Source organism: Scyliorhinus canicula, chromosome 1, assembly GCF_902713615.1.
Source record: "Scyliorhinus canicula chromosome 1, sScyCan1.1, whole genome shotgun sequence".
NCBI classification, from domain to species: Eukaryota; Metazoa; Chordata; class Chondrichthyes; order Carcharhiniformes; family Scyliorhinidae; genus Scyliorhinus; species Scyliorhinus canicula.
This window is the reverse complement of record NC_052146.1, coordinates 12870709-12889873: the sequence shown is the minus strand read 5'-3', so window position 1 is coordinate 12889873 and position 19165 is coordinate 12870709. Positions and strand designations below refer to the sequence as shown.

The following is a 19165-nucleotide window of genomic DNA, read 5'->3' as shown; positions in this document are numbered from 1 at the left end:
TACGTTATTCAGTGAGGGGGGAGGATTGGCGAGCATCTTAAAGGAGGAGTGACGGGTGGAGAGGTTTAGAGAGGGAAGTCCAGAGCCTGGGGCCCAGGCAGCTGAAGGCACGCCCGCCAACGGCACGATTAAGATCAAGGATTCAGAAGTGGCCGGAATTGGAGGAAGCGCAGAGATCTCGGAGGGTGTTGGAAGGGTTCACTGACAGGAGCAGGCCACACAGCTGAACCTGGTGTCGTCCGCGTGGCTTAAACATCCCGGCAAGTGGTCACCGCCGGAGAGTGCTCAGGGAGGAACTATTGCCTAAATCTGTGCCCCCCCCCCCACCCAGACACCTCAAGGCCCATCACAGCCCCTGCCTCGAAGCTGCGGCCTATCCCCACCACCCACCTGCATCTCTGTGAACTGCACGGGCCTCTCGCCCAACACAGCGACGTGGTTGGCCCTTCACAGCCCCCATCCGCTTGTAACCATCGGCAAACGAGGGACGGACAGTGCAATGCTGGGCCTCAGAAGCGACGCGGGATCCCGAGGCGGAATGGGTCGCCGGCTAGGCCGGGCTTGCGTTTCTGTGGGATATTGATGATGTAGCACTGAGGAATTAGGGTGAGAACTGGGAAGGAGGGTTGAAGGACAAAGGCGTTGAAGGTGAGTTTGGGGGGGGGGGGGGGGTGAATGAGCGAGATGAGCTGAATTACCTTCACCGTCTCCATTGGGCAGACCACCACCACCGCCTCGAAGACCCCAGCTCCCAGGCCGCACACGATACTCTGTCGGCTGCTCAATCTGCCCTCTGCATCGCGAATCTGGTTACTCAGGAACTCAAAGGTTCCGAACCTAAGTGAGAGATCGTGCAGAGTTCAACGACAACAACAACAGCTTGCATTTATATAGCCTCTTTGATGCAGTGAAACATCCCAGGACCCTTCACAGGAGCATTCGCCAAACACAATCCAACACTGAGCCACACAGGGAGTCACCAGGGCCACAGGTTTGATCACAGGTTATACAGAAGCATAGAGGTTTAGGGGTTCTGCCCCGTGTCTGCGTGGGTTTCGCCCCCACAACCCAAAGATGGGCAGGGTAGGTGGAATGGCTATGCTATATTGCCCCTTAATTGGAAAAAATGAATTAGGTACTCTAAAACAGGCGAACAGGCGCCGGAATGTGGCGACTAGGGGCTTTTCACAGTAACTTCATTTGAAGCCTACTCGTGACAATAAGCGATTTTCATTTTTTTCATAAACTTATTTAAAAAAAAAGAAAATAAAAAGAGACGGTTAGGGAAGGAATTTGAGAGTTTACGACCCAGGCAGCGAAGGCCTCCATCGATGCAGAAGTGGAAATTGGGGGATGTGGAAGGGGCCAGATTTGGAGTCGCGCCGAGATCTCTGTCGTTTGGAGGACCATGATGTGGCGATGCCGGCGTTGGACTGGGGTGAGCACAGTAAGAAGTCTTACAACACCAGGTTAAAGTCCAACAGCTTTGTTTCAAACACTAGCTTTCGGAGCACTGCTCCTTCCTCAGGTGAATGAAGAGGTGTGTTCCAGAAACATATATATAGACAAAGTCAAAGATGCCAGACAATGCTTAGAATGCGAGCATTTGCAGGTAATTAAATCGTTACAGATCCAGAGATAGGGGTAACCCCAGGTTAAAGAGGTGTGAATTGTCTCAAGCCAGGACAGTTGGTAGGATTTCGCAAGCCCAGGCCAGATGGTGGGGAGTGAATGTAATGTGACACGAATCCCAGGTCCCGGTTGACGCCGCACTCGTGTGTGCGGAACTTGGCTATAAGTTTCTGTTCGGCGATTCTGCGTTATTGCGCATCCTGAAGGCCGCCTTGGAGAACGCTTACCCGGAGATCAGAGGCTGAATGCCCTTGACTGCTGAAGTGTTCCCCAACTGGAAGGGAACATTCCTGCCTGGTGATTGTCGCGCGATGTCCGTTCATTCGTTGTCGCAGTGTCTGCATGGTCTCGCCAATGTACCACGCTTCGGGACATTCTTTCCTGCAGCGTATGAGGTAGACAACATTGGCCGAGTCGCACAAGTATGTACCGCGTACCTGGTGGGTGGTGTTCTCACGTGTAAGGATGCCGAGATTGTGAAATCCAGGCGGACACCCCTCGTGCAGTATTGAGGGAGTGGTGCACTGTCAGAGGGTCAGTACTGAGGGAGTGCCGCACTGTCAGAGGGTCAGTACTGAGGGAGTGCTGCACTGTCAGAGGGTCAGTACTGAGAAAGTGCCGCACTGTCAGAGGGTCAGTACTGAGGGAGTGCTGCACTGTCAGAGGGTCAGTACTGAGGGAGTGCCGCACTGTCAGAGGGTCAGTACTGAGGGAGTGCTGCACTGTCAGAGGGTCAGTACTGAGGGAGTGCTGCACTGTCAGAGGGTCAGTACTGAGGGAGTGCCGCACTGTCAGAGGGTCAGTACTGAAGGAGTGCTGCACTGTCAGAGGGTCAGTACTGAGGGAGTGCCGCACTGTCAGAGGGTCAGTACTGAGGGAGTGTTGCACTGTCAGAGGGTCAGTACTGAGGGAGTGTTGCACTGTCAGAGGGTCAGTACTGAGGGAGTGCCGCACTGTCAGAGGGTCAGTACTGAGGGAGTGCTGCACTGTCAGAGGGTCAGTACTGAGGGAGTGCTGCACTGTCAGAGGGTCAGTACTGAGGGGTGTTGCACTGTCAGAGGGTCAGTACTGAGGGAGTGCCGCACTGTCAGAGGGTCAGTACTGAGGGAGTGCCGCACTGTCAGAGGGTCAGTACTGAGGGAGTGCTGCACTGTCAGAGGGTCAGTACTGAGGGAGTGCTGCACTGTCAGAGGGTCAGTACTGAGGGAGTGCCGCACTGTCAGAGGGTCAGTACTGAGGGAGTGCCGCATTGTCAGAGGGTCAGTGCTGAGGGAGTGCTGCACTGTCAGTGGGTCAGTACTGAGGGAGTGCTGCACTGTCAGAGGGTCAGTGCTGAGGGAGTGCTGCACTGTCAGAGGGTCAGTACTGAGGGAGTGCCGCACTGTCAGAGGGTCAGTGCTGAGGGAGTGCTGCACTGTCAGAGGATCAGTACTGAGGGAGTGCTGCACTGTCAGAGGGTCAGTGCTGAGGGAGTGCCGCATTGTCAGAGGGTCAGTACTGAGGGAGTGCGGCACTATCAGAGGGTCGGTACTGAGGGAGTGCTGCACTGTCAGAGGGTCAGTACTGAGGGAGGGCAGCACTATCAGAGAGTCAGTACTGAAGGAGTGCTGCACTGTCAGAGGGCCAGTACTGAGGGAGTGCCGCACTGTCAGAGGGTCAGTACTGAGGGAGTGCTGCACTGTCAGAGGGTCAGTACTGAGGGAGTGCTGCACTGTCAGAGGGTCAGTACTGAGGGGTGTTGCACTGTCAGAGGGTCAGTACTGAGGGAGTGCCGCACTGTCAGAGGGTCAGTACTGAGGGAGTGCCGCACTGTCAGAGGGTCAGTACTGAGGGAGTGCTGCACTGTCAGAGGGTCAGTACTGAGGGAGTGCTGCACTGTCAGAGGGTCAGTACTGAGGGAGTGCCGCACTGTCAGAGGGTCAGTACTGAGGGAGTGCCGCATTGTCAGAGGGTCAGTGCTGAGGGAGTGCTGCAATGTCAGTGGGTCAGTACTGAGGGAGTGCTGCACTGTCAGAGGGTCAGTGCTGAGGGAGTGCTGCACTGTCAGAGGGTCAGTACTGAGGGAGTGCCGCACTGTCAGAGGGTCAGTGCTGAGGGAGTGCTGCACTGTTAGAGGATCAGTACTGAGGGAGTGCTGCACTGTCAGAGGGTCAGTGCTGAGGGAGTGCCGCATTGTCAGAGGGTCAGTACTGAGGGAGTGCGGCACTATCAGAGGGTCGGTACTGAGGGAGTGCTGCACTGTCAGAGGGTCAGTACTGAGGGAGGGCAGCACTATCAGAGAGTCAGTACTGAAGGAGTGCTGCACTGTCAGAGGGCCAGTACTGAGGGAGTGCCGCACTGTCAGAGGGTCAGTACTGAGGGAGTGCTGCACTGTCAGAGGGTCAGTACTGAGGGAGTGCTGCACTGTCAGAGGGTCAGTACTGAGGGAGGGCAGCACTGTCAGAGGGTCAGTACTGAGGGAGTGCCACACTGTCAGAGGGTCAGTACTGAGGGAGTGCTGCACTGTCAGAGGGTCAGTACTGAGGGAGGGCAGCACTGTCAGAGGGTCTGTATTGAGGGAGTGCTGCACTGTCAGAGGGTCAGTACTGAGGGAGTGCTGCATTGTCAGAGGGTCAGTACTGAGGGAGTGCTGCACTGTCAGAGGGTCAGTACTGAGGGAGTGCTGCACTTTCAGAGGGTCAGTACTGAGGGAGTGCTGCACTGTCAGAGGGTCAGTACTGAGGGAGTGCTGCACTGTCAGAGGGTCAGTACTGAGGGAGTGCTGCACTGTCAGAGGGTCAGTACTGAGGGAGTGCTGCACTTTTAGAGGGTCAGTACTGAGGGAGTGCTGCATTGTCAGAGGGTCAGTACTGAGGGAGTGCTGCACTGTCAGAGGGTCAGTACTGAGGGAGTGCTGCACTTTCAGAGGGTCAGTACTGAGGGAGTGCTGCACTGTCAGAGGGTCAGTACTGAGGGAGTGCTGCACTTTTAGAGGGTCAGTACTGAGGGAGTGCCGCACTGTCAGAGGGTCAGTACTGAGGGAGTGCTGCACTTTTAGAGGGTCAGTACTGAGGGAGTGCTGCACTGTCATGGCAGCACGGTAGCATAGTTGTGTCACAGTTCCAGTGTCTCAGGTTCGATTCCCGGCTTGGGTCGTTGTGCGGAGTCTGCACGTTCTCCCCGTGTCTGTGCGTGGGTTTCCTCCGGGTGCTCCGGTTTCCTCCCACAATCCAAAGACGTGCAGATAAGGTAGATCGGCCATGATAAATTGCCCTTAGTGTCCAAAAATGGTTAGATGTGGTTATGTAGGGTGCTTTTTCCAAGGGCCAGTGCAGACTCAATGGGCTGAATGGCCTCATTCTGCACTGTAAATTATATGAACTCTATCTGTCTATCTATGTCAGACAGTTAGTACTGAGGGAGTGCCGCACTGTCGGAGATAATGTCTTCCATCTCATTGTAAAAACTCCTGAGGCACAATTCAAAGAAAAGCAGGGAATCTATCCCCATTGTCCTGACCAATATTTATCCTCCAACCTGTCTCAATGATAAAACAGTTCACTATCACATCGCTGATTGTGGAATCTTGCTGTGTGCAAATTGGCTCACATCGCAATAGTGATTCCACTTCAAAAAGTATCATTCAGGCAGCACGGTGGTGCAGTGGTTAGCACTGCAGTCTCACGGCGCCGAGGTCCCAGGTTCGATCCCGGCTCAGGGTCACTGTCTGTGTGGAGTTTGCACATTCTCCCCGTGTTTGCGTGGGTTTCGCCCCCACAACCCAAAGATGTGCAGGGTAGGTGGATTGAACATGCTAAATTGTTCCTTAATTAGAACATACAGTGCAGAAGGAGGCCATTCGGCCCATCGAGTCTGCACCTCATTTAAGCCCTCACTTTCACCGTAACCCAATAACCCCACCTAACCTTTTGGTCACTAAGGGCAATTTATCACGGCCAATCCACCCAACCTGCACATCTTTGGACTGTGGGAGGAAACCGGAGCACCCGGAGGAAACCCACGCATATACAGGGAGAACGTGCAGACTCCGCACAGACAGTGACCCAGCGGGGAATCGAACCTGGGACCCTGGGGCTGTGAAGCCACAGTGCTAACCACTTGTGCGACCGTGCTGCTCAATTGGAAAAAAATTAATTGGGGGGTACTCTAAATTTATAAAAACAAGTATCATTCATTGGCTGTAAAGCGATTGGGGATACCGTGAGGTTGTGAGAGATATTTTACCAACACAGGTCTTTCTATTCTTCTTCGAGATGTCCACAGAGAAAAGGTCAAGCAGATCTGGGTGAGATCCTCCGTTGCGAATCCGTCTCGCTATCGCTGGCAACGGGAACAGGGAATCGAGAAGGAGCCTAAAGCCCTTTCCTATCCATGAAGACTGCAATGAGTGACATTGATCCACAGAAAGTGTTGCTGTCAAATCGGGCATAAGCTTCCCGCAATTTTGCATCCTTTTGAAACAGAGGAAGAGTTTGTTGTGTTAAGCAGGTGGCACAGCTTGCTGCTGCAATATCCATTCTGCCAGCAGGGGTCAGTCAAGGGTTACAGTGTGGGTGTAAATACTAGACAATGGCATTAGGGGGCCAAGTCCAGACATGTCCTGCATCCACCAATCACAGGTAATGGGTGATTCCCAGATCAGATCGGGCCACTGTGTCACGAACCGGGCTGCATGTCAACGACTTGGAGACATTTGTGGCCGACCTGATTGACAAGATGATGGTGTTATTCACGGTGTTATTTAATTCCACCTTAACGTGGTTAACTCTTTCACTGCTGCCGAAGTGGCTCAGTAAACAACTGAGTCATACCAGCAGTCTCTGTCCGCAGCTGCCTTTCACTCTCTTTCTGTCCTTCTCTCTCTCTCACTCACTCTCTCTTTCTCTTTCTGTCTGTCCTTTCACTCTCTCTCAGTCCATCTGTCGATTACCCTGCCGTCTCTCTTTCACTTTCTCACTCCCTTCTGTCCCTCTCCGTCCTGCGCTCTCCCTCTGTCCACCAGTCTTCTTACCCCTGTCCCTTTCTCTCCCTCTCTCTATTTGTCTCTGTGTCTCTCCCATTCTCCATCACTCAGAATTGGTCTCCCTTTGTCACTGTCTCTCCTTCACTCCTGAGGCAGTAACCTTCCAAGCCCACGACCACTACCATCTAGAAGGACAAGGGCAGCAGATACCTGGGAACCCCACCACCTGGAGGATCCCCTCCAAGTCACTCACCACCCTGACCTGGAAATATATCGCCGTTCCTTCACTGTCGCTGGGGCAACACCCTGGAACACCCTCCCTAACAGCACAGTGGGTGTACCTATACCTCAGAGACTGCATCTGTTCAAGAAGGCAGCTCACCACCACCTTCTCAAAGGCAATGAGTGATGGGCAGTAAATGTTGGCCTAGCCAGCGATGCCCACCTCCCATTAATTAGTTTTTTAAAAAACCCTCTCTCTTTCTGTCTCTGTCTTTCTCCCCATCTGACTTCTCCTCTATCTCTGTACCAGCCTCTCATGATGTTCCTGTCTCTCTCTCTCTCTCTCCCTCTCTCTGTCACTATCTTTCATTGTTTCTCTCTGCCCCTCCACTAGCTTCTCGGGCAGCTAGAAATGGTTAATAAATGCTGGGCACCCGCAGCCTGTAAATGGATGAAAATAAAGGACCAGAATCTCCGATTCTGATGCTAAGAAGAGGATCGCTGGCGTTTTACATGGAATGAATCAGCGGCGCCCCCTCACCGATGCTGCGACTGGTGAGGGTCCAGCAGCTGTGTCACGTGAATCGCCCGGCCTCCACAAAATAATCGGGTGGAGAATTGCCGGGTCCGCGGGCGGGCATGCGCACGGCGACGCCCTGTAGCCGTCGCGCCGTAAAACACGGTGCCAGACGTGCGAGGACCCAACCTGCCAGATAGTGTCCCCGGACACCCTCTCGCTCCCCCTGGCCACCCCCACCGGTCCCCCCCCCCCAGCCCTCGCTGAAACCCCACCCCCCAGCCAGCAGCACAGCTCCCGCCCGACTGTGGCGGCACTGGGTACAGTCCGCAGCCGCCACGCCGGATCCCGACCGGCTGGGGCCACACGTCAACCGCACGCTTGTGAACTCGGCCCAACGGGGGCGGAGCATCGGCGGAGGGGCCGTCAGGTGATGTCCTGCGGCCGTCCCAACGGCGTGCAGCGCGCACCGCGATGACGCCGTTTCGGAGTGGGCGGAGCATGCGAATCCCGCGTATAACTGGGCACCGCCCCAGATTCCGTTGCAAAGCGGATTCTCCGCTGATCGTCGATTACGGAATCGGCATCAGGAATCGGAGAATCTCGCCCAAAGACTCCGCTTTGTGGCTCCGGGAGTTTGAGGTTGGCATAAGGCAGGAGCTAACACTGTGGAGCTATCCCAGGACAGTGGTCCGGAATGCCGATCGAAGAGGCACCAAATGTTCCTTTTGTGGACTTTGTGGTGATGTGCATCACTGTAAATACACAAGGGGTTAATGTAAATACACGTGGACTAGATAGACACTAGAGGGAGCACCAGAGACATGACACACAGACACTCAACCAATAGGCCAGTAAGATAGGACACGACCAATGGGCATTCACGATACACACAGAGGTGACGCTACCACAGGGGGGCATTACACCAACCCATATAAAAGGACACAGCGCACATGATCTTCCTCTTTCCAGTGGAGACACTCAGTGAGTACACAGGGTTGATTTGAAACACATCACACCCACCACGTGGATTGTAGCAGACTGGTTCGTCAGTCTGAGTAGCTATAGCAGGATTAACAGGAGAGTCGAATCCAAGTAGGAGAATTGTTAACAGTTTAATAAATGTGTTAAAGCTATCTCCAAGTCTGAACCTTCCTATGTCAGAGTGCACATCAAGGAAGCAGCTTATGCTACGTCAAGAGCATAACAAAACAGACTTGGCTTGATTCCTTCATTACTCCTATGGAAAACGGCAACCCCCTTGGAATTCCGTCGCTAAACCTCTCTCTCCCTTTCTAGCTCTCTATCTCTTCTTTGCAGACACTTCTTCAAAACCCAACTCTTCCAAGCACCAAACCTGACAGCTCATGTGGTTTGGTGACAGACTTTCAGCTGATGACACCCCTGTGAGGCACGGTGGGACGTTTACTGCGGTGAAAAGCGCTAATGAAACACAGTCAAAAGGGCAACATGTTCACAGCAGACTTCATACAGAAACGTTTTTTTTAAATCCCAGACATTTAACATTCTTTTTCGAAAAGTGCCCTGTGCGTTCAAGGTTTTATGTGTAATTAGGAGATAGCTAAGCAGGTTAAACAGTTTGTACATATTCCTAGTTGCTATTGCTAACTGTCGCAGCACATTGACTGAGCGTGAGAAACAGCGCTGTGATTTCCCACAATGTGATAAAGGTGTTACTGAAATATCTCATTTTTCTCTGCCAGGGACCTCCAGTGTCTGACACAGTTGGAAGTCTGATTGTCACAAGGGGAGGATCACCAAACATAGAAAATAGGGACGGCGCGGTGGCGCAGTAGTTAGCACTGCTGCCTCACGGCGCCGAGGACACAGGTTCGATCCCGGCTCTGGGTCACTGTCCGTGTGGAGTTTTCACATTCTCCCCGTGTCTGGGTCTCACCCCCACAACCCAAAAGATGTGCAGGGTAGGCCACGCTAAATTGCCCCTTAATTGGAAACATATTTTTAAAATTAAGTCACCCCTCAGCCTTCTTTGTTCCAAGGAAAATTAACCTCAACCTATCCAATCTCTCCTCGTAGCTACAAGACTTCCTGTCCAGCGGAAACAATCTCGCGGCATCCACTTTTGTCAAATCCCTTCAGAATCTTGTAACCCACGTGACAACCCCTCTGCCAGGACTGACCAAACAGCACTTTCTGCCTGTGCTTTCTGTACAGCACAGAAGCAGGCCATTCGGCCCAACTGGTCTATGCTGGTGTTTATGCTCCACATGAGCCTCCACCCACTTGTACTTCAACTCGTGCTGCCTCCGTGTCCTTCCACTCCTTTCTCCCCCCCCCCCCCCTGTTTCCCGTATCTCTCCTGAATCCATCTATTTGCCTCGATCACTCCCGGAAGGAGCGCGTTCCACCACTCCTGAATTCCCTATCGTGTTTATTAATGACTGTCTTCTAACTTTTAGTCTTCCCCACTAACGGCAGCAGAAGTGTAACACTCGATAAATTCCTCCTAGTGTCCCGCCAGCCACGCACCACCTTGACTTGGAAATCAATCAGCCCTTCCTTCAGTTGTGCCGGGTCAAACACCTGGAACTCACTCCCTAACAGCATGGTGGGTGCACCTACAGCACACGGATGGTTCATTAATTCGGCTCGCCACCACCATCCCGATGGACCGTTGCTTCTCGTCTATCTGATAGGACTTGGCTCTGACGTCAACCTTGCAACTGACCCCCCCGCCCCAGGGTCCAGTAGCTGCAACAACAACTTGCATTGGTATAACGTTTAGGGCAGCACGGCAGCATAGTGGTTCGCACAATTGCTTCACAGCTCCAGGGTCCCAGGTTCGATTCCCGGCTTGGGTCACTGTCTGTGCAGAGTCTGCACGTCCTCCCCGTGTCTGCGTGGGTTTCCTCCGGGTGCTCCGGTTTCCTCCCACAGTCCAAAGATGTGAAGGTTAGGTGGATTGGCCATGATAAATTGCCCTTAGTATCCAAAATTGCCCTTAGTGTTGGGTGGGGTTACTGGGTTATGGGGATAGGATGGGGGTGTGGGTTTGGGTACTCTTTCAAAGAGCCAGTGCAGACTCGATGGGCCGAATGGCCTCCTTCTGCACTGTAAATTCTACGAACGGCTTTAAACTAGTAAAGCGTCACCTGTTGCTTCACAGCAACATTATCAACAAAATGTGACATGAAGCCACACCAAGGCATTATGGGAGAGGTGAGTGAAAGCTCGGTCAAAGCGGTGAGTAGTAAGGAGTAACGTACAGAAGGTTAAGAGTGTTGAATGCACCTGAATTAAGCATTTAAACATATTCAGGTGATGGGCATGAACTGGCAATTCACTTGTGTTCCTACGTGTAGGAGAAGGCTGACTGTGATTATTGGTCAGAGGTCAATATGTGTGTTCCTGTAGAGACGAGTCTGCCAGGGGACAAAGACTAGCTCCAGAGGTAGGGAGATGGCAATTCCAGAGCTCAGGACAGGGATTCCCAAACCCTGGGTCATTACTCCCTTTGTGTGGCGGGGGGGGGGTGATCAGGGGGTCATCTGGGTTTGTAAGCGTCCGGGGTGACAATGCTGAAGGTCAAAGCGGAGACTCTGGCCAGCACAGAGTTTGTTTTCCTCCAACCATTCTGAGCAACGTAAATAACCAAGGAAACTAAATCCAATAAAACTGAGGGACTAATTAAAGGGACAGTCCCTTAAAGGGGAACTGCCTGAAACAAAAAGGGGACCCGTGCCGCCCTGGCGACATACCATCCTGATTGGGGCTTCTTTTGGTGCCCTGATTGGCTGTTCAGTTGAGTGCTCCAATTGGCTAACTGGGGACTCAGATGGATCAGCTGGTAGTGGACGAGACACTACAATGTGCACTTGGAGGTGACCCTGAACATGCGCTGTGGCGAATGGCAGAACTGTCCTGGACTCGGTGCCGAGGCAAGATTCTTAGCTCTGAGGCCAAACTGTTCCGGCCAAAACCACTGACCCACCTCTCCCCACTACTCATCAACTCCTACACCCCCCCCCCCCCCCCCCCCCCCCCACTCCCTCACCTCCCCCACTCGCTCTGGCATCACACAGCTGGACGATTAAATTCGGGGATAGACCAAAAAACAAAGAACTGTTCAGCACAGGAACAGGCCATTCGGCCCCTCCAAGCCTGGGCCGATCACGGTGCCTGTCCAAACTAAAACCTTCTGCGGCTGCTGGGGTCCATATCCCTCTCGGGGAGACGGTGGGGCTGTGCTATTGTCCCAATGGGGCAGTGCTATTGTCGCTAGACGAGTAATCCAGACAGCCAGATTAATGGACTGGGGAGCTGGGATCGAATCCTACCTTGCAGGTGGTGAAATTTGAATTCAGTAAAAAATAATCTGGAATTAAAAGTTTAAAGATTTTTTTTTCCAATTTTAGAGTATCCAATTATATTTCTTTCCCCAATCAAGGGGCAATTTAGCGCGGCCAATCCACCTAACCAGCACATATTTGGGTTGTGGGAGTGAGACCCACGCAGACACGGGGAGAATGTGCAAACTCCACACGGACAGTGACCCAGGGCCGGGATTCGAACCCGGGTCCTCAGTGCTGCAGTCCCAGTGCTAACCACTGCGTCGCAGTGTCGTCCTTACCCGGTCTGGCCTACTTGTGACTCCAGATCCACAGCAGTGTGGTTGACTCTTAAATGCCGTCTGGGATGGGCAATAAATGCTGGCCCGGCCAGCCACGCCCACACCCCATGAACGAATAAAACAAAATTTCCATCCTATTCATGTATTTGTAAAGGTGCCTCTTAAACGTCACTATCGTCCCTGCTTCCACCACCTCCTCCGGCAGCGAGTTCCAGGCACCCACTACCCTCTGTGTAAAAATCATGCCTCGTACGTCTCCTCTAAACCTTTCCCCTCACCTATGCCCGCATAGTAATTGACTCTTCCACCCTGGGAAAAAGCGTCCGACTATCTGGATGCTCAAGAATCCAGTACTGGAGAAGCAGACACATCTCAAAGGAGTTGGAGGTCATAGAGATAGATTCATAGAGTCAGAGATGTTTACAGCCTGGAAACAGGCCCTTCGGCCCAGCTTGTCCTTGCCGACCCGTTTCTATCACTAAGCTAGTCCCACTTGCCTGCATTTGGGCCATATTCCTCTATACCCAACCTGCCCATGTAACTGTCTAACTGCTTTTACAAAGGGCTAAATTGTACCCACCTCTACCACTGCCTCTGGCAGCCCATTCCAGATGCTCACCACCCTCTGTCTGAAGACATTTCCCCTCTGGTCTCTTTTGTATCTCTCCCCTCTCACCTTAAACCTATGCCCTCTAGTTCTAGACTCCTCGACCTTTGGGAAAAGATGACGACTATCTACCTCATCTATGCTCCTAATTATTTTATAGACCTCTATAAGATCACCCCTAAGCCTCCTACACTCCAGGGAGAAAAGTCCCAGCCTATCCAGCCTCTCCTTATAGCTCAGGCCATCAAGTCCTGGTAGCATCCTCGTAAATCTCTTCAGCATTCTTTCTATGATGTGGAGATGCCGGCGTTGGACTGGGGTGAGCACAGTAAGAAGTCTGACAACACCAGGTTAAAGTCCAACAGGTTTGTTTCGAATCGCTAGCTTTCGGAGCTCAGCTCCTTCCTCAGGATGACTCAGGTGACCCGGTTCCTTAACCGGGTGCCAGTGTAGATCAGCGGGCACAAGGGGTGACAGGGGAACAGGACCTGGTGCTGTGAGTTAGGACACGGGCAGCAGAGTTTTGGACGATTCACGTGACGCGGACACTCCGAGCCACAGATTTGTGTTAGAAAGCCGCACAGCAGACGTTTAATCTAGGCTGGCACGTCAGTACAGTAACGAGAGAGCGTGGTGTCTCAGTAATAACATCATTAAAAACTAGAACTGCTCGCCACTTAGCTCAACCTTGTTTATGGGAATCGGCCAGGTGCAGATCGGCTGCTGTTTATCTGAAATCTTTAAGACATTTCCCAGGAGATGTGACAGCCAACAGATAAAATGCAATCCTCCTCATAGGGAGGGCCCTGGCTGATGAATCGGCAACTGTAGGGGAGCAGCTCAGGTAAGCTGCACCCTGACTCACTCAATGCACACAGACACTCACAGAGTGAAAGGGGCAGTATCTAGCCTCGGAAACGTCAAGGTGCTGACGCCAAATTGGCCACTTGGATAAGAATTTGACTGAGTCACAGAAAACAGAGCCACCAGGAGTCAGTGTTGGGATCCTTGCTCTTGCTGGTATATCAATGATGTGGAGATGCCGGCGTTGGACTGGGGTGAGCACAGTAAGAAGTCTTACAACACCAGGTTAAAGTCCAACAGGTTTGTTTCAAACACGAGCTTTCGGAGCACTGCTCCTTCCTCAGGAAGGAGGCCACCTGAGGAGGGAGCAGTACTCCGACAGCTCGTGTTTGAAACAAACCTGTTGGACTTTAACCTGGTGTTGTAAGACTTCTTACTGTGGTATATCAATGACCTAGACTGTGGTGTTCCGGGTCGTGATTTCAAAATTTGCAGATGGTAAAAAGGTTTGAAACTTTATCAACTGTGATGAAGATAATTGAGAACTTCAAAAGGATGTGAATGTGTTGGCGGATTGGGCTGACAAGTGGCAGATGAGGTTCAATGCAGAGAAGTGTCAGGCGATTCATTTTGGCAGGAAGAATATGGTGAGAGTATAAAATAGAGGGAGGTGCAGGAACAGAAGGACCTCGGTGTACGTACACAATAGTCTTTGAAGATGGAAGGGGATGTTGAGAGAGCAGTCAATAAGCATATATTAATAGGGGCATTGAGTACAACAGTGAGGAGATCATGTTGAACTCGTACAAGACTCAGATCTCATCTGGAATATTGCGTCCTGTTCTGGGTTCCATATTTGAGGAAGGATATAAAGGCATTGGAGAAAGTGACAGAGGAGATTCACAAGAAGGATTTGAGGGATAAAGAACTGTAGCTATGACAACAGATTGGAGACTGTTTTCCTTGGGAAAAGGTTGAGAGGAGACTTGAGGGAGCTATTAAGAACATAAGAACTAGGAGCAGGAGTAGGCCATCTGGCCCCTCAAGCCTGCTCCGCCATTCAATGAGATCATGGCTGATCTTTTGTGGTCTCAGCTCCACTTACCACCCGCTCACCGTAACCTTTTATTCCTTTACTGTTGAAAAAACTATCTACCTTTGCCTTAAAAACATTCAACGAGGTAGCCTCAACTGCTTCACTGGGCAGAGAATTCCACAGATTCACGACCCTTTGGGTGAAGAAGTTCCTCCTCAACTCAATCCTAAATCTGCTCCCCCTTATTTTGAGGCTGTGTCCCATAGTTCTAGTTTCACCCGCCAGTGGGAACAACCTCCAGGACGTTGATGGTATGGAAACTGTTCACATTCAAGAGAGCATCAAGAACGAGAGGGCACAGACTCAAAATGGTGGGCAAGAGGAGCAGAGGTGATGCGAGGAAAAATTCTTTTCACCCAGAGGGTGGTTGGAGTCTAGAAGCAACTTCCTGAGAAGGTGGTGGAGGCCGGTTTGATCGAGGTATTCAAAAGGAAATTGTGTTGTTAGCTGAAAAGAAAGAATGTGCAGGTTCACGGGGATAAAGCAGGGGAGTGAGATGTGCTAGTACAGACTCGATGGGCCGAATGGCCTCATTCTGCACTGTAAAGATCTTGCAATGCATTCTATCCCTCCCCTAAGCACAGGGTTTGAACACGTGACACTTCACATTAGAGGCGGTACTCTGACTCAGCACTGAGGGAGACCATTCAGCCATCATGAATTTGCCAGCCCTTTGATGGAGCTGCCTAATTAATCCCACTCCCCTGCCCCTTTCCCATCAAGAACTAGAGGGCACGGACTCTATATTCCCCTTCAAGTATCTCACCGGTTGTCTTTTGAAGACAATCAAAATTGCTTCCACCATCCTTCCAGATGGTGTGTCCCACATTGTAACAGCTCACTGTGTACAGACATTTCTCCTCACCTTTCCTCTGCTGCTTGGCCCCTCTGCTTACCGAACATCCTGCCACTTGAAGCAATTTAGCCTCATTTAATCTATCAATATCTCTATCCAATCTCCTCTTAACCTTCTCTGTTCTAATCAGGAGATATTGGTACCATTCTAACCTGCGCAAACAATGGGTGGAGTTTTCCTCTCTCTCTCTCTCGCTTGATTGGTGGTGATTTAACCTAAAGATCACCGTACCTCGGGCAAAAGGGGAGGTTGAGAAGACGGGGCCTTAATGAATAACCTCAGCCGGCACAGGAATTGAACCCACGCTGCTGGCCTCGCTCTGCATCATGAACCAGCTGTCCAGCCAACTGAGCTACACCTTCTTCCCCCCCTTTGTGTTTGTTTGTCTGTCTTGTGTGTGTGTGTGTATGGAGGGTGGGGGCTAGTTGGGAGAGGGCGTTAGGAATTGGATAATAGCGAACCTGTTGTAATTGCATATTTAATTATCGTTATTGTTTTCAATAAACTTAATTGTGTTTACATTTACAAACCTGGTGACTGTAACTATTGGGCAGCTGAGGGCAAAGACTTTGGGTATTTTTCTGAGCAATATTTATTAATTTCAGTTGTGTTGGGACTCTGGGTCAGGTGGGGCTGGAACTCACCGTGTCCTAGCCCAAGGGGTTGTAACATGGTAAATTTGGGGTTGCCTCCCACAAGATCACACAGCTGCTCTCACCGCTGCTAAGTGTGGGGTTGGGAACCCCATTTGACCCCCAACTTCGGAGACCTATACCTGTGGGGAAACCCTGCCCAATATTTCATTGACGTGGAGATGCCGGCGTTGGACTGGGGTGGGCTCAGTAGGAAGTCTTCCAACACCAGGTTAAAGTCCAACAGGTTTATTTCAAAACAATAGCTTTGTGATCCAGTATCGGAGTAACCTGAGACTTGACACGTGGTCAGTGGAGCATGCTCAGAGGACTGGTCTCGGGTTTCTACACCCCCCCGCCCCCCCACCCCCCGCCCCAACACCAATCAGGGGGTGGGGGGGTTCATCACCTCGTGTCTAGATCTGTTGTAGGCCACAGCAACAATAATGTGCATTTATAATGGCGCAATAGACCAATATTTCCTCTAAGCTGCTCGGCCACAGTGCTCTATATCCAAAAGTTCCTCCGCAGATAGGTACAAGTAACCTTTCAGTTACCATGGAAAATTAAAGGGCTACATACTTAAACAAACAGGATGTACACTACAAAAAGAAAATTGGGGGGTAAGTTGCCTTTAACATAATGAAGGTCCTCGGGCACATCACAGGAGGGTTTTGATGAGACTGGTTGCTATGATTAGTCAACAACTCCCCAATTCTTGTATTGCTTGGCAATTCGAATGGTGGAGGGGAAACAAGTTGGATCTTTGTATTTTATCGAGCAGCATTTCCTACCTCCCTACTTAACCTGCCAACATAAAAGCAGCTGCGGAATATTCACCCATTCCTCTATCATTTAGGGATGCTTTGGAATTAATGCGCAACCCCTCTGAAGTATATTTCATTACAGGCTCCAGCCACCCTTTACTTAAATCGCCGAAAGAGCCCTTTCATTATCAACGTCACCCTCTGTGCAAATTCACTGCAGTCACATTATCGAGGCCGGAAAAACCAGTTTCAAAGTGAGTACATTCCCCTTCTTGGGAACAGCTGAGAAGTGATTAGGGTGTTGCAAGAATGGTCTCTCATTTAAATTATACCAAAGCTTTGCATTTATCGAGTGTCTTTCACAGCCTAAGGACGGCCGAAAGTGCTGTCTCACCAATGAGGTACGTTTACAAGTCTAGTCACTGTTCAATGCAGAAAATGATGCAGCCGCCAAATTGCGCACAGCAAGCTCCCACACACACCGAGGTGATAATTAACAGGTAATTTTGTTTTTGGTCACATTAATCGAATATTGGCCATAACACATGGGAGAACTCTCCTGTTCATCAAAACAATAGCCATTGGATCACTTCCTGTTCAAAACAATAGCCATTGGATCACTTCCTGTTCAAAACAATAGCCATTGGATCACTTCCTGTTCAAAACAATAGCCATTGGATCACTTCCTGTTCAAAACAATAGCCATTGGATCACTTGCTGTTCAAAACAATAGCGATTGGATCACTTCGTGTTCAAAACAATAGCCATTGGGCCACTTCCTGTTCTGGGCGAACATTGGTTTCTTGGGAGGCATTGGTTTATTGTTTCACTGAAGAAATGTCACCTCTGAAAGTGCAGCACTCCCTCAGTACTGACCCTCTGACAGTGCAGCTCTCCCTCAGTACTGACCCTCTGACAGTGCAGCTCTCCCTCAGTACTGACCCTCTGACAGTGCAGCTCTCCCTCAGTACTGACCCTCTGACAGTGCAGCACTCCCTCAGTACTGACCCTCTGACAGTGCGGCACTCCCTCAGTACTGACCCTCTGACAGTGCAGCTCTCCCTCAGTACTGACCCTCTGACAGTGCAGCACTCCCTCAGTACTGACCCTCTGACAGTGCAGCACTCCCTCAGTACTGACCCTCTGACAGTGCAGCGCTCCCTCAGTACTGACCCTCTGACAGTGCACCACTCCCTCAGTACTGACCCTCTGACAGTGCGGCACTCCCTCAGGACTGACCCTCTGACAGTGCACCACTCCCTCAGTACTGACTGTCTGACAGTGCAGCGCTCCCTCAGTACTGACCCTCTGACAGTGTGGCACTCCGTCAGTACTGACCCTCTGACAGTGCAGCACTCCCTCAGTACTGACCCTCTGACAGTGCGGCACTCCCTCAGTACTGACCCTCTGACAGCGCAGCACCCACTCAGTACTGACCCTCTGACAGTGCCGCACTCCCTCAGTACAGACCTTCTGACAGTGCAGCACTCCCTCAGTACTGACCCTCTGACAGTGCAGCACTCCCTCAGTACTGACCCTCTGACAGTGCAGCGCTCCCTCAGTACTGATTCTCTGACAGTGCGGCACTCCCTCAGTACTGGCCCTCTGACAGTGCTGCACTCCCTCAGTACTAACTCTCTGACAGTGCGGCACTCCCTCAGTACTGACCCTCTGACAGTGCAGCACTCCCTCAGTACTGACTCTCTGACAGTGCAGCACTCCCTCAGTACTGACCCTCTGACAGTGCAGCACTCCCTCAGTACTGACCCTCTGGCAGTGCGGCACTCCCTCAGTACTGACCCTCTGACAGTGCGGCACTCCCTCAGTATTGACTCTCTGACAGTGCCACACTCCCTCAGTACTGACCCTCTGACAGTGCAGCACCCTCAGTACTGACCTTCTGACAGTGCAGCACTCCCTCAGTACTGACCCTCTGACAGTGCAACACTCCCTCAGTACTGACCCTCTGACAGTGCAGCACTCCCTCAGTACTGACCCTTTGACACTGCAGTGCTCCCTCAGTACTGACCCTCTGACAGTGCAGCGCTCCCTCAGTACTGACCCTCTGACAATGCAGCACTCCCTCAGTACTGACCCTCTGACAGTGCCGCACTCACTCAGTACTCAACCTCTGACAGTGCAGCACTCCCTCAATACTGACCCTCTGATAGTGTGCGCTCCCTCAGTACTGACCCTCTGACAGTGCAGCACTCCCTCAGTACAAACTCTCTGACAGTGCAGCACTCACTCAGTACTGACCCTCTGACAGTGCAGCACTCCCTCAGTACAGACCCTCTGACAGTGTGGCACCTCCTCAGTACTGACCCTCTGACATTGCAGCACTCCCTCAGTACTGACCCTCTGACAGTGCGGCACTCCCTCAGTACTGACCCTCTGACAGTGCGGCACTCCCTCAGTACTGACCATCTGACAGTGCGGCACTCCCTCAGTACTGAC

General features: G+C 51.6%; 1 protein-coding gene across 1 annotated transcript in view; it reads right to left on the bottom strand.

Annotated features, from left to right (window-relative positions):
- Window positions 1-509: 509 nt before the first annotated feature.
- LOC119977682 (tricarboxylate transport protein B, mitochondrial-like) overlaps window positions 510-19165 on the bottom strand; it is a 103944-nt gene continuing 85288 nt past the window's right edge. Inside the window, exon 4 of the mRNA XM_038818863.1 lies at window positions 510-837. Within this exon, the coding sequence (XP_038674791.1) occupies window positions 510-837 (328 nt within the window). The remainder of the gene's footprint in view (window positions 838-19165) is intronic.